The sequence below is a fragment of the Poromitra crassiceps genome (assembly GCF_964638095.1).
Source record: "Poromitra crassiceps genome assembly, chromosome: 1".
Lineage (NCBI taxonomy): Eukaryota > Metazoa > Chordata > Actinopteri > Beryciformes > Melamphaidae > Poromitra > Poromitra crassiceps.
Window position 1 is genome coordinate 93,664,191 of NC_139623.1, and position 15,588 is coordinate 93,679,778.

Consider the following 15,588-nt stretch of genomic DNA (forward strand, 5'->3'; position numbering starts at 1 on the left):
GTGTGTGTGTGTGTGTGTGTGTGCTTGCATGTTGAGCGTGCAGGACCACTCAAACAGTGCTCAGCTGGCCCTACCTGCATCAATAATACCCCTTTTCCACTGGCCTTTTTGGCTGCATCAAACCATGCTGCGCTGAACATGTCAACGTGCTGAGCTGTGCCAAGCTGTGCCAAGCCGTGCTCAAGATGGACCTTCTTTGGAGTGGGGCCAAAGCAGGTTGGACCCGCCTCCAAGCGGGCTACGGTGAGCCGGTGACATCTCGCCAACCTGTGACGACCCCCCTTCTCCATTTCTGCCTTCTTATTCCCCCTCAAGCGTGTGTTGCAAGCGGTTGTGAGACTCAACTCATATCTGTGCTGGAGACCAGACAGAAAGACCTTTTTTAAGCCTTCTGTGTGTTCAGCTCTCAGTAGACTGTTTTGTAGCTTTTGTTTAGTTTCTCTCCTGTTCTGTTCGTACTTTCAGATATCTGCTTTATTTTACAGTTTCCTCCTGATCACTTTCAGTCGTCTATCAGAGCTGTGTTGCTAATGAAAACATTATTTCCTGCTGCTGCTTCATATTAAAAGCGTTCCATTGACAAACTAACGGAAGGCTTCTTATTGTGAAGAACAAAAAATGAAATGTAAATCCGCCGTTTTGACAGCCGTGACCTTTTGACCACTGCACTAATCACAGCCATGATGTATACAACCTGCTGCTTTTCACTCTCCCTGACTTTGATCCATAAGTGGACAGGTAATCAGTCCAGAGTTGAGGCTCAGTAGCTCCATGTTGTTGTCCTCCTTTCTTCTCTCTGTCCTCACTCATTGGTGCTCAGACTGGTTCCTGCTCGACGGGGGCTGATGTTGTGGTCTTGTCTGGAAGCTGCCCTGCTGCAGGAATACAAAACACGCGAAAAAGGGCCTCCTCTTTCTTCTCGTCAGGGCATTCAGCTTGCAGCATGGATGCTGCTTAGGCCATTACTGCTTTGTAAAGATGGCGTAATGCTGTTGAAAATGTACGAATAGATGAAAGAGAGGATGGATGACAGAGAAACAGAACAATGCCTAGGCAGTGTTCACTGTTGAATTACTGAAAGAAATAAAGAGAATCTTGCCATAAGGCGAAGCATGAGGTGAGAGTGGAGATACCGACAGACACTCAGCCAGGAGTATAGACCAGTAGGCACTAGGCAGGGTGTTATGGGAAGGGAGAATGGGAGAGAAAGAGACAGAGAGAGGAAGATAGAAACCAGCTGAGATAAGGTTAGTTTCCCTGGGTGTTGGTGAAGAAAGAATCAGACCTGGGTAATAACAGGCTGGATAAAAACAACAGGATTGACTTTGTTAAATCAAGCACTCGGGTATTTGAAGCATGGAAGCCATTGTAGAAGGGAATGGAGCTGAGACCAAAAAAAGCCCATGGGCCCTATCGTTGCAAAAGCGGTAATTTAGCGTTTGCGCTCGTTTGCGCTCGTTTAACGCCGCGTACTGGACATACAGTAGGTGTGCCACATGCCAAACCAGGCGTTTTGGCTCAAACATGTGGGGATAGATGGCATTAACCTATCGTCAGCATGCGCACAATTACTTTGTGCTAAGACCTTTTAAAAGCACCTCTTACACGCTAAATACCCCGCTGCGCTTGAGCGCACCATAATCTCCGTGCAGCGCAGTGCAGAGTAAAATTCATTTTGGATGTCATTACGCACAGACATAAGTACCCTGAGACTTGACAAAGGCTACGGCCGAGACCGTTGCATCTGGAACCAGAGTGTGCGGCTTCCCCTTCTTCTATTACGCACAGACCTGAAGTAGATGTAAAATTAGCAGATAATTAAGTGAGGCAATCAACTATAACTCACTGAGAAACTTTTATCACATCGCAAAGAGGGAAATTAATTGAGAAAACTTTGTCCAACAAGGACAATGGACATTAGCCTACTTGCAATAGGCTATTCACCTTCACCTATCCCATAACCCGGAGGGTAGTTGGCACCACAGGCGATCTGTCAACAAGCTCTCTCCATCTATCTCTGTCCTCGGCACGAGTGAGTCCACTCTATTACGCATGGAGAGAATTACAGCATATTGCATGCTTCGCGCAAACACAGCAATTGCGAGACGGGAATCTGATTGGTTTGATTGATGATGATTTGAACGGCCAGGCATTGCCTGGTTTGCGCTGGCATTTTGGGGCACGGCTCTAATTTGCACCTGCGGGAGGTGCCGTGAATGTTTCGGCATCCCCGCCGAGAATTGCATCCCCACCATATTTTTACTTAGAAAACAGGGAGGTCACGTCTACCCAGACAATTATATTACTTAAACAGTTACATTTCTGTATAAATCATTACAATCTGCTCCCGTGAGGTGGGGATGCGTTTAGCTGCTGCCGGGCAGTGGTGCAAAACTCGGCATAACACCTGGACACTTGCGCAAGGCGGACTGCTATCATTAAGGCATGCAAACAGGTGCGCAAGCACAAATAGGGGATGTCGCCTGTACCAAAATAGGGCCCCCCGTCTCTCTTATTGTATTTGTTTCCGCAGCACTTTGCTCTTCTATGATCCTTCTGCAGTCACAGCAATAATGAAAGGGTGTTAAGCTTCTGACCTATCCACTTCCTATTGATTGCTTGTTGTCATTTTGGAATTTAGGAAGTGAAGCTCATTCTTCCATTTGTGCTCATTTTCACGATAAAATAAACACTCAAAGCAATTTAAAGGATTTCGATTAGTAACAGACTGCGCTGTAGACCGAACTGACAGCTGTATTAACTATGGCTGCAGGTAGTTCCTCAGCACCCCAGGCCCAGAGCTCAGCTCCACTGTGACCCCAGGCCCAGAGCTCAGCTCCACTGTGACCCCAGGCCCAGAGCTCAGCTCCACTGTGACCCCAGGCCCAGAGCTCAGCTCCACTGTGACCCCAGGCCCAGAGCTCAGCTCCACTGTGACCCCAGGCCCAGAGCTCAGCTCCACTGTGACCCCAGGCCCAGAGCTCAGCTCCACTGTGACCCCAGGCCCAGAGCTCAGCTCCACTGTGACCCCAGGCCCAGAGCTCAGCTCCACTGTGTGTCCCAGGCCCAGAGCTCAGCTCCACTGTGGCCCCAGGCCCAGAGCTCAGCAGCCTTGCTTGTATGTAATAGGAGACATACCCAGCGCCTATTTAAGCTCCCATTCCCCTTAAATCCTCCTCCTTATTAGAGATGGAGAGAGTGGGCTGTGCTTTCAGCCTGAAATGCAACAGGGGCGAGAGGGCACACAACACAGCACTGATGAATAGTCTGTGTGATGATTGAAGTGCATGTTGGTTTGCCTCCACCTCTCTCGACCTAAGCCATGGAAATATAATCATAGATCGGTGATGCTGTTTTTCATTTCATTTGAAGCCTTTATTTCAACTCTGAGCCCACTGAGGGGGACCCTCATTTTCAGTGGAGCCGAGTGCACAAACATATAATACAATACAAAACAATAAATAAGTTAATAAAGACAGATCCCCGCCCCCCACCACCACCACTGATTCCCACAGGTATATCTGTATGTATGTTTTATTTTGTTTTATTTCTATTTCATCTGATCTATTCCAGCTACCTATATATTTGTTTGAAGTGTTGTGTACTTTATGTTGTTTGGAATGTTGTCTTGACATATCTTTGAAAATCTCAATAAAAAGATTTAAATATATATATACGGTAATAAGTTAATAAATACAGAATGTTTTGTCCCCCCCCCCCCCCTCCCCCAGATTTTGTGAGGCGACAGCGCTTACCACTGCACCACCAAAAAGGCTGTTTACAGGCATCCACCGAACGTACCATGCAGGCTGCTTCATTGCATAATCCACATCTATCATTTTCAGCGTGTAGCAATGAGCTAGCGACTAGCGCTACTGTTGTTATTAGGCTCTTTCACACCGGCCTTGAAAGACGAAAAATGCACGGAAAATAGGATCCGCTCCTCCGATGTGAAAGTCATGAACGCGCGTTGGTGGTAAATTGTTATACGCCTTTTGTCCCAGGAGCAAAGCTTGTCACAGCGCCGGTTTAGCAGGCAACCCGCCTCACTTGAAAGCGTCGGAGCAGCAAGGCGGAACAGTGCGAATGCTTCACTTTCGTGTTTTCTGCGCCTGCACAGCTGCACCTCCTTGGCTGGCATACATCAGCAATGTTTGGTTGTTGAATGAATTACACAAGGTGACACCATATCGATCTGCTTAGTCAGTGAATTTACTTATATGAAATGTGTTGTATAAATAAAGTTGGCTTTCCTTGAATGCAATTAATGCAACACTTCGCTGCCAGAAAGTCAGCAGATGCACTCCGCGGCGGAGCCCGTTTTGATATTAAGGCGAGCCCGCCCACCATGCGAGTGCACCTATCCTCCCTGCTCAGCGGACTAGAGGAGAAGGAGGGAAGTCTTGTTGTTGAATGAATTCGTTCATCATACAGTAGCCTAGGCTACACTAACCTGTGAAAATATTCATTTGGGCTAGGGGGAGCTGGAAATCCCTCCACTCGCCTTTCAATCCGGGAGCGGGGGATTTCACCTGAAAGTACACCGCAGCACGGGAATGTGGTCGTGCTGCTTGGCTCTGTGTGAAAGCAATTTCTGTGGCGAGGCTGCGGCCTTTGCGGGACTCCTAAACTGCAATTTTGCGTGATCTGTGTATGAAAGAGCCTATTGTTTCAAAGGCAGTGGCCGTGGAAAGGAAATCCAAATATGGTCGGTAAAATAAATTGAAAATAGCCCACAACAAAATGGTATATTTTAGGCAGTAAGGCACTTTTTTGTTTTTGCTTTTCTTTTGTTTTTGTCTGCTATGGTGTATGTTTTGTGCTGTCCATAGATAGATACCGTAGATTTATTTGTCCCGTAGGAAATGTGTTTTCAGTCGGTACATGTTCAGTAAGCACAGTACATATAAACACAACATATAAACACAACATATAAACACAACATATAAACACAACATATAAACACAACATATAAACACAACATATAACACAAACGTAAGGTAGGGTGAGGTAAGGTCTGGAACTGTACAAGGTCAGTGGGGCATTTTGTTCAGGGAGGTTATTGCAGAGGGGACAAAACTTCTACCAAAACGTGCTCTTCTCCATTTGAGTGCTCTGTATCTGCGGCCTGATGGCAGTAGTGTGAAGTGTGAGTTGAGTCGGTGATCGGGGTTATTTACTATTGTGAGATGCGAGGCGTTTGATGACTATGTCGTTCATGTCTGACAGATTGGGTGTGGGGGAGTGGATGATTTTGGAGGCAGCATGGGTGATCTTGGTGAGTTTGTTTTTGTTGGATATATGGTCAGCATGGTGTAGAAACATGGTGTCCATGTTTGTATCTTATGTTTATACTGTATTGAATGCCTGTGTGCAGCCTAGTATTGAGAAGGGGAAAGATGTCTGTGGATGTGGATATCATTTTGTTATACTCCCCTTTGTTTTGGTTTTTTTTAATAGGTTTTTAGTGTGGGGAAAAAAGAAGGGGACAGAGAACTTGTCATTTGAATGTAATGTGATGTTTTGACATCTGCTGTATTCTTGTCCTCTCAAAAATATAAAAAAAGAGAAAAAAGCCCACAACAGATACAAAAACATGAGCCTAATGTGTTTAATGTACAGACTTTTTAAACACGCATTTAAAGAAACGTGATGTGTCTCCCTGGAGGTGAGGAGGACCGTCCCCGAATAATTTCCTCAAATGCTGCCTGGCAGAGCAGCACTCGGTCCCAGCGGGCTGAGTGCGGGGGCACCAAGGTTTTGTAGAATGGACAACTGTAAGCTACTTTATGATTGGATCCGCCCATTGACGTCAATTTTAAGCCGTTAAGCACAAGCACCACCCAATTCAAATCCTGCCTCAAGAACAATTGTAAACAGAGAATGGTGATATTTAGAATTTGGGTTGAAACTAATGTCTCAAACTTTTTGAGGCTTACAATTAGTCACATAAGACCCTAAATTACATAGTTAGAAGGTTTTTATGGATTTCGGTTTCCAGGGTCTTTAACACTTAAAGGCCGGGTTTTCCGTGGGGAATATGAATATATATTAAATCTCACGCCCCTAAGGTTTTAGAATCCGTTGAAATTTTTGAAATTGGTTGTTTACAGCCTGAGATATCACCAGAAATCCACTCTGTGTGTGGGGGGGGGGGGGGGGGTGGGGGGGGGGGGGGGTGCGGGGACTCGAAATACTACATTTCCCACAATGCACTGGGCTCGCGTGGCCTTCGTTTCCATGCCCACCCCTCAGGCGTTTGGCTGATATCAAACTCCAGTAGGTGGCGGTAATGCACATATATGTTTGCCAACCGCCATAAAACTCAAAGAAGAAGAAGACATGGAGAGAAGACATGGAGAGAAGAAGAAATAAATCGAAAATAAATCGAAAATCAATTGCCTCCAAATTGCACCAAATGTAAACGGTAGTATATATGTCGGGAGATGTCTTCATAAAAAAAATTTCATGCATTTTAAGGCATTTTCGTAGGAGTTACGCGCATCTGATGTTGTAACTATTTTCTGTAAAAATGTGTAAAAACGGGTACATTGCTCAGCGTTGATTTCGTTACTTCAACCCACCTACTACTAGATGTAAAATTTGACGAGCTTTCCAATGCCGCCAGTCCCGTGTCGATTAGTGCTTCCGTTCCCGAGATAATGGTCTCTTTGCAAGGAACTATGGGAAGCTAATATTAGCTACAGCAGGCTAGGCGGTTGACAAGATGGCTGCGTTTTTGTTTTGGTCAAGGCCTCTGAAGGGGCGTGGAGGACCTCTAGAGGCGGGACCATGGCCAACAACAGTTGTAGTTCATAGGTGCACGACTTCCGCAAGGCGGACTTAGGCCAGATGACGCGAAACGCGTCGGCTGGCCCAAAAAATATGTGAGAGATGCTTGATATCTCTGGCAGTGAATATCCAATTTCAAAAATTTCAACGGATTCGAAAACCTTAGGGGCGTGAGATTTAATATATATTCATATTCCCCACGGAAAACCCATCCTTTAAGCTATGGTTACACTTGTTTCGTTTAAGATCTATCATCCAATTACAGAAGGACGCAAGATGAGAAAGGTTTGGATGAATCGTCTCTCTCAAATCAAGCGATCTGATTGGCTCACAGCTGTGGTATATTTAGCGTATATGTGGTATATCGGTATATTACCACTAATATACCACAGTTATGAGAAAACTGAGAAAACAAATGGTAGCTAGCTAGTCTCCTAGCCTCGCAAACAGGAGCTCCGCACCACAATACCCAGAGTGCCTTTGCGGTAGTGTTTACTGTCGGCTATCTAACAGCGTTCGCTAGTTGCCAACCGAAATGTAAACATTAGCATTAACTAATGTTCGCACAAGAATTAGCCAAAGTTAGCTAGCTAACTGTCGTTACATTAAAAAAGAAGCAACGTGAGACAAACTGTGAACTATGATCAAATCTATTTATTTAGCGTAGCAACATGTCAACTCTGTAGCTCTCTAGGAAGTAACCAACCATAACAACCCGCCCCCAGCAGACTATAGGCTACCTTCCACAAGGCTTCCTGTTACTCACAGATATAATTAAATAACATAGAACACACCACACTATCGTTAGCTGTTTGTCACCAAGCCTGTGTTGCTATCTGTTCAGTTCTGCATTGGCTCTGTGCAGGGAGCCAAGAGTATGATTTCTGAATAACAGCCATTTAAATTGTTCATTCCTTTCATATGCCATACTTGATATGCTTATTATACCACACCTAAGGGTGTTTTCACGACCCTTAGCTGTGGTATAATGAGCATATATCACAGCCTGTCGTGATCTATTGCTTAAATGTGTGTGTGTGTGTGTGTGTGGGGTCTGGTCATAGTCACAATGGAAATTGAATTCTAGTCTGGACATAGTCTCCCTTCCGTGAGAGGAGTCTGGCTGCACGGAAACAGGCTACTGGGATAAGCCCTCCCCTGCTCTACAGCTGCTCTCCCATTGGAGCAACTGTTTCATTCACTGCCGGATGTCCGCTGCCTGCTTATTACAAGCTCTGTCATGTCAATCAAAGCGGCTTCCACTCCCTCCCTGTGTGTCGCTCTAAATAGTGCCCTGCCGCCTCAGTGAAAACAACAATGCTAACTAGCCAGCAAGCTAACGGCAGAAACCTACATGCTAGCTCGTTGCTACATGCTGAAAATGGCAAGTTGGATTGTTGGAAACTATTTTCCAAGCGCTGCCCATCGCAATTCGACAATGGAGACCTGCGCCGCCAGACTCCTCTCCCGGAAGGGAGGGGAGGCTGGCCAGCGAGACTAGTCTGGACCTAATCCAGCCACAGTATGCAATGCAGAGACTGTATTTCACCGGCCGCCGTGTCTGTCTGTCTGTCTGTGTGTGTGTGTGTGTGTGTGTGTGTGTGTGTGTGTGTGTGTGTGTGTGTGTGTGTGTGTGTGTGTGTGTGTGTGTGTGTGTGTGTGTCTGTCTGTCTGTCTGTCTGTCTGTCTGTGTGTGTGTGTGTGTGTGTGTGTGTGTGTGTGTGTGTGTGTGTGTGTCTGTCTGTCTGTCTGTCTGTCTGTCTGTCTGTCTGTGTGTGTGTGTGTGTGTGTGTGTGTGTGTGTGTGTGTGTGTGTGTGTGTGTGTGTGTGTGTGTGTGTGTGTGTGTGTGTGTCTGTGTGTGTGTGTGTTGTGCATTGGCATGTGGCAAATAAAGATGGGTTTGCCCTTCTGGTTCTTCTAATAAGCAATATAAAGAGATGGAGAGCAGGGAAATAGAATGCAGAGATGGAATGAAATAAGTAACAGGTGTGAGCGCATCTTTAGAATCAGATCCCCAAAACCACATCACATAAAAGTGTAACCACAGCCATGGACCTCCATTGAGTTGTGACACTTGAATATCACCATGGAGAGAAACAGTAAATGTGCACAAGTCATGGATTTATTGTCTGATGATATGTATTTACTTGTGTCCCTGTGTAGGCAATCTATAAGATGGTATCTTCAGTGATGAAGATGCCTGAGGATGAGTCGACACCCGAGAAGAGGACAGAGAAGATCTTCAGGCAGATGGACACCAACAGAGATGGTAGGCTAACCTCATGTACTGATTAGCGATCTGATATTTGCTTGGTTTATTACTTGGTACAGTATTTACTTTGTCATATGGATGGACATAAATTATATCTACGCTGGATATGAAGTGGTGTTATTCTCACAAAGGCATTGCATTTAGTTTTGTTTTAAGAGTGATATCAACACCTCTATTACCTCTATTTAAAAATGTACCTGCTATACAGTAACTGAGACAGTCTTCTCATATACACAAAATAATACCATAGATTGGGTCCATATGTCTACCCAAAGAACTAAAAAATAAAGGTCAAATTGGTTCGTTGATCAATTGGTTGATTATTATCCGCTCAGTCTGAACCAACATCTTAGAGATATGGGATACAAGTTACGACAGGTACCTTTATAGTGAGTGTTATGTCTGAGAGGGTTCCCACCACAGTTACTCAGCTGACTGTCACCACCACCTGGCTGTGTGAACTGGAGTGTAGTAGCTGGCCGGCAGCTGTTGTCATAGTACACTCTGGACTGCTTCTCCGTTACTGAAGCACTTACAGAGTACTTCAGCCTGGAGGAGCAATTGGCCTGCAACAGAAGCCACCACTGACCCAGGATTGCAATCACACACAACACACTTCGGTCACATCACTGATATAGATGTCTCAGACAACACACACCCTCGAGTTATCATCCTGAACATGGGAGACACTCACCCAAACGAGACGAGAGGAATAGAGAGGTGGACAATAAGAAAGGGGTGAAGAGAGATGGAAAGGAGGAGAGGAGGCGGAGAGGGAGAGACAGAGACAGAGAGAGAGAGAGGTGAGGGGGTATTGACCTCCTGGGCTTTCAACTGTGCTGTCTTTCCTTTGGTTCTCATGATGAGAATCACGAGGAGTGAGGAACATAACTGTGTGTGTGTGTGTGTGTGTGTGTGTGTGTGTGTGTGTGTGTGTGTGTGTGTGTGTGTGTGTGTGTGTGTGTGTGTGTGTGTGTGTGTGTGTGTGTGTGTGTGTGTGTGTGTGTGTGTGTGTGTGTGTGTGTGTGTGTGTGTGTGTGTGTGTGTGTGTGTGTGTGTGTGTGTGTGTCCTCCCTTCCATGATTCTGTTTACAATTGAATCAGGGTGGAAGGGGAATAGAGAACTCAATACTGCCACCTCTTGGTGAGAAGTGGATGATCCTCAGGACAGTATTAAAATTGTACACAATGATTTTTGAAGGTGCTTTTTTTCAAGGGACTCTATAGTTTCAACCTGAATTGTATCCCACCTTAAATCATAATTCCATTCAAATTCATTCAAGAAGTTTTTGGGGATTGGACGATCTTGTCTGCCGCATTTTTTGAACCAGTTAGTTTGCCTCAAAAGTACAAATACCACCCATTACAGATAAAGGGGCATTAGTTGGCATTAGTTAATTTATTGCAATAACATCTGCAGCTCTCTGACACATCTTATTAGGGTATCCCATAATGGAGAGAAGTTGAAGTCAGATTACACTAAACTAGTTAATTAGAGCACAGCTAATTAGCGTGGCGGTGGCGATGCCAGTTGCTCACTGCCGGTTTGGTTCCAACCCTTAGTCTGTGTTGCATGTCATTGCCTCAGTCTCTCCCCTGTCTTTTCTGTCCTTCTGTTCTGAGCTATCCAATGAATTATAAATGACACAAAGATAACCTCTCCCCTGTCTCGTCTCGTCTTCGTGCTGTGTGTTTCTTGTCTCATCTTCATGCTGTGTGTGTTTCAGGGAAGCTGTCTCTGGAGGAGTTCATCAAAGGAGCAAAGAGTGACCCCTCCATCGTGCGGCTGCTGCAGTGCGACCCCAGCAGTGCTGGACAGTTCTAAACCAGGGGGAGCAACACAACCTGTAAGCCTCACATTCCTCTCCTACCATCTTTGAACTTATCCAAAATATAGAGATGAAATAATTTCTGCCATAGTTTTCATTATTTCCGAACGGACAATGGCAAGAGATTAGATAAACACAAGAAAATGTATGATCAGTTGTCATTAATGTTGTCATTATGTCAGTAATGTTAACATAAATAATTTAGTGCAGCCTAAAGAAAAATCCACTCTGATACTCTGACACTGTTAGATATGATCGATCAGTGGTGTGAGTCGTATTGAAGTGTTTTAATGTCAAGCATACCCACTTTCCCTTAGCCTACCTACAGTACATTCATTTCCCACGATGCCTTTTGACAAAGCCCTGTTGCTTTCAATCAAAGGCTACTATTCATCGCTACTTGTATGTCTTATCTTTTCCAGTACTTATTTGGGTGACTCCAATAGCCCTTACCCTCCACTATGGAGCAGACTGATGATGAAGAATGAGAGAGAAGCTGATGACGATGAAGAAGACAAGGCCTTCAAAACGCACTGAGGACTTAAACGACGGGCAGCAGGAGCCACATTCTCCAGTTCTCCCCAGACCCTCTGAACCCCAGCAGAGACTGAACCTGAGACCTGAAGGTTTTCCCAAAGCCCTCAGCAAGCCATCAACCCCCCATGTCATTGAAAAGGATCCCTGAGTTTTCCCATAGGCGTGTCAGAGAATGCAGAAGGCCAACAGTATGTTGTTGTATATATAAACTGGAGTCGGTATCGGTGTCTTTGCCCGGCTCTCTGTGCCCTACAAGGCTCCAACCTGGGCGACGCACACCCTCTATCACTCTTATGTGTCATAGACAGAGTGTGTGCATGAGAGAACGAGAGAGAGAGAGAGATATGATGGCGTTGAATGACAGGACATACTGTAGTTGAGATTATTTAACCTGCAGGAAAGACTTTTGAAGGTTGTCCTTTGCTCGGACAGAAAACGGCTTTTAGTTTCCTCTTTTTTCTACTGTGAGAATGTGTATGTGTTTGTGTTTTTTGCTAACTTGACACACTCGTTTATTCATATTTTGTGCTGGGACTCAAGAAGAAAATGTGGACTTAATATTGTGCTACTATGCATATACGGCCTCATTGATAGTTTGGTTTTGTGAAGTATCACAGATGTCATGAAAATAATTCCTTTATCTATCTTTTCATATCATTACAAATTTTAAATTGAGAGAATTTTAGAGACGGTGTGTAACTGCCATCTAGCAGAAGAAACAGTAGAAAAGTAGCCGAACCTTTGAAGGATTTCAAAGCTCTTTGAGTGCAGTGTAGATACACTGAATTGCACCTATATGTAAAAAGAAAAAAGCTATTTCAGTTAGTTCAAAATGTTCCGTTCTCCAAAAACAATCGCCCACTTTAAAATTCAAGTTGCAGTACAAATGTTGTGAAATACAAAGTTGTTTGTTTCATTTAAGCTGTTGAGGCATATCAAGCATGCAAATCAGTTTCTTCACGTTTCTTCACATCCAGATTTAGATTTTTGTAAACGCCGCATGCTGAATCAGTTGTTGACAAGTTGAGTAAGGAGTGTGTGGAGTAAATAACACGTATGCATGTGACTTATGTGCATGTGTGTTTATGGGTATCGGTGGCTAATGGTCGATCGCCAATTCAGCTGTGTACCAGCTTCTGTATGTTAGTATTGTCATCCTTCTTGCTACCAGTAGTCAGTGTTATGGACAGCGTATAGACTGCCAAAGCTGATCTAATGGTGGAACTGAAATGAATAACCTCACAGAGCAAAAGCAAGGGAGACGCTGTTTAATGGGGATGTCATAGATGAGTGCTTTTCCTTGCTTCGGTTGAGCTGAATAATTAAATCACGGTTCATCTCTGTAGTTTCTGTCGTGCTCAAAACCCATTCAGATTCATGTGCAATGGCCTCAAACACCCAAATTAGACTTAAAGGAACAGTTCACCCAAAAATGCAAATTCTGCCATCTACTCACCCTCATGCTAGTTGAAACACAGATGACGTTTGTCCATATAACACACAGAACTCGAACTCGAGTTGTGCGGGCAACCTCCCTGTGTGTTATATGGACAAACTTTACCTGTATTTCAATGAGTGAGTAGATGATGACAGCATTTTCATTTTTGGGTGAACATCCCTTTAAACTGCATGGATGCAATAGACAGTAACACAGACAAGGAATTACATGCTGGTGGTTGCACATCGACACATCAGTGCCGGTTTCCTAAAACCATCCAGTAAATTCAAATGCATTCTGGTTGTCCAAAGCACACGCTTGTTACATCAGCAGTGTCGCTTACAGCCTCGTCTCCCTGCCGTCTTTCATCGCTCAGTTGTCACATTGATAAAATACATCTCTTGGATGCTCCTGAACACATCGTCAGTGATGTAACCTGGGGTCATTTGGGTGTTTCGGGTCTCACAACATCAGACACCCTCGCCCAGGCGACCCAGCTGTGGTTGATCAGCCCCGACCTGTGTTCAGGTGGCCTTCTCTACTCCCCATGGAGCTCCAGAGCTGCTCCAGAGCTGATCCAGAGCCATCTCGAGGCTTTCTCCACTGCCTCTGTGATGTTCTTAATGGCTCTTCTCCTCCCCATTCCGGTGATGCCCAGTGCGCTCAAGGCTCTGTAGAGTGATTGCCCCGCAAAAACTCTGCAGCGAACCTCGATGGGCATACACCTTGCCTTCCAGCCCTGCTTGTGGCAATCGATGACCAGTTCTTTGTACTTGGTCCTCTTTCTCTCATCGGCCTCCTCCAGATGGTCCTCCCATGGCACTGTCAGCTCCGTCAAGTCAATGGTTGCCTCTGAGACCAGGAGGATGTCTGGCCTCAGGGTGGTTGTGACGATGTGCTGCTGGAACTTCAGCTGTTTTACCAGGTCCACAGAAAGCTGCTAGTCCTATGCAGTTGCCAGGATTCCTGGTGGATTCTTGGCTCCTGTAGTTTTTCGCAGCTGCTCTCCAGCCTTCACGAAGGTGATGGGGCGTGCTCGTCTGCAGCTGACAGTTCTTATAGAGTCTACAAGAACACCAGTTCTTATAGACTCTATAAGAACTGGTGTTCTTGTAGACTCTATAAGAACTGTATCGACCTTGTAAGGGACTCCATTCGGGCCAGGGGCTGAACTAGATTTTGCCCTCCTCACAACGTTCTGGACCTCTTTCAGGGGTGTTCTCCACTGCTCCAAACCTTTCCACAGCTAGACTGATGATTGTCATCATCGCCTGCAGCCTTCGATCCACATCTCCCTTCGCTGTTGCTGCTAGCACCTTGTTGGCGTCCTCGTCAAACTGTTGCTAGACTGCCGTCTTGCAGGCCTACGGCCATTTGACTCGAATCTTCTCCAGAGGTCTGTTCTGAGGGTTTGGTTGTGCCACCTGGAGGCTCCGGGCTCTATGGGGTGCTTCAGCACCTGGCTCCTCCTGCATCTCACCAGGTAAGATACAGTACCTGTGCATTGTGCCACTGCCTCTCCCTCCATACACTTCAATCTTCTTGAATCTTCAGGCCTCAGCTGTTCTTACAAATCTTTCCACAGCTGCATTTCATACACATAGTTGATTGTTCATTGCCATTGGTCGTTAGCCTTTGGTCCATCAGATTGGGGCGCTGATCATCCCCCCCTCGGGCATCCCTGCCCAAGATGTGAAAATAAAGCTCTCCCTGCTAAGATGTTTTTGGGAAACCCATCCCAGGACCATTCTGTCCCTCCCCCTGAATGCAACTGAGGCCTGCCCACAGCTCAAATAAGAGGTTTCAGTTATTGAATTGTTTTCAGATTGGAAAGGTTTTGAATGTTTTTGTTGAATAACTGCTGTTTTGTAAAGAAAAAAAATTAAAAACAAAAAATGCTGACATCGAAACAACCGAGGATCACAACTACTGCAATGATATTGTCACAATGTATTGCTTTTATTGTATTTCTTTATTTTATTTTTTTAAAGCTGTCAGGTGTAACATTTCTGTTAAACATAATAGTATCTTGTGATCAAGTGCCAAATAAAAACAAAAACAGTATTGTATACATTTATACTGTACAATTGTTATCTGTTGAACAAAATGTTTGTAATTGTTGCATTTTGTAGGTTTTGTATGGTATCCTGTATTTAGTGACTGTAGTTTTTGAACACAGGATTGTTTTTTGGTCAATTTTAAAAAGCAAGAATTAAACCTACCATTTTTGTGCCCTAGCATTGTGGTGTCTGTTTTGTGTAATGTGAGCAGTTTTAGTCATTAGTTAACCATATATTCTATCAAAAGGATCATAACTGGATAGGTTCTAGAAGTCTAAATAGAAACCGCTTTATTAAACTGCATGTGATTTCAGATTATGGCTGGGCAAAACATACATCACTGTTTATGGTCTTCACTGTTGCTTTTGATTTAAATTCAAACATAATTGTGCTCATTTGGATTTTGTGCAAAATATTGTATTAAGAAAGATCTAACTGTGACCCCAGTATTGGCCCTGCATTCCACTTTCTCTGCACATCAGAATCAGAAATGGTTAGTAATCCATTCTTGAACAAAAAGCAGCACTTGTCCCCCCCCCCCCCCCCCGCCCATTACCACCACTGTGGTACCTTGAGCAAGGCCCTTAACCCCAACCACTGATCAGTGGCCAGCAGATCAGACTGTGGTTGTACTGGTCAGCTTCCAGGTGTGAATGTAA

The 15,588-nt window shown here is 44.8% G+C and overlaps 1 protein-coding gene across 4 annotated transcripts in view; it reads left to right on the forward strand.

The window, feature by feature from the left end:
* ncalda (neurocalcin delta a) overlaps window positions 1-15,427 on the forward strand; it is a 132,473-nt gene extending 117,046 nt beyond the window's left edge. For all 4 annotated transcript variants that reach the window (XM_083634384.1, XM_083634383.1, XM_083634385.1 and 1 more), the window contains 3 exons: window positions 8,957-9,062; window positions 10,793-10,912; window positions 11,317-15,427. In XM_083634384.1, the coding sequence (XP_083490510.1) occupies window positions 8,957-9,062; window positions 10,793-10,890 (204 nt within the window). In that variant the 3' untranslated portion in view covers window positions 10,891-10,912; window positions 11,317-15,427. The remainder of the gene's footprint in view (window positions 1-8,956; window positions 9,063-10,792; window positions 10,913-11,316) is intronic.
* The last annotated feature ends 161 nt before the right edge of the window (window positions 15,428-15,588 follow it).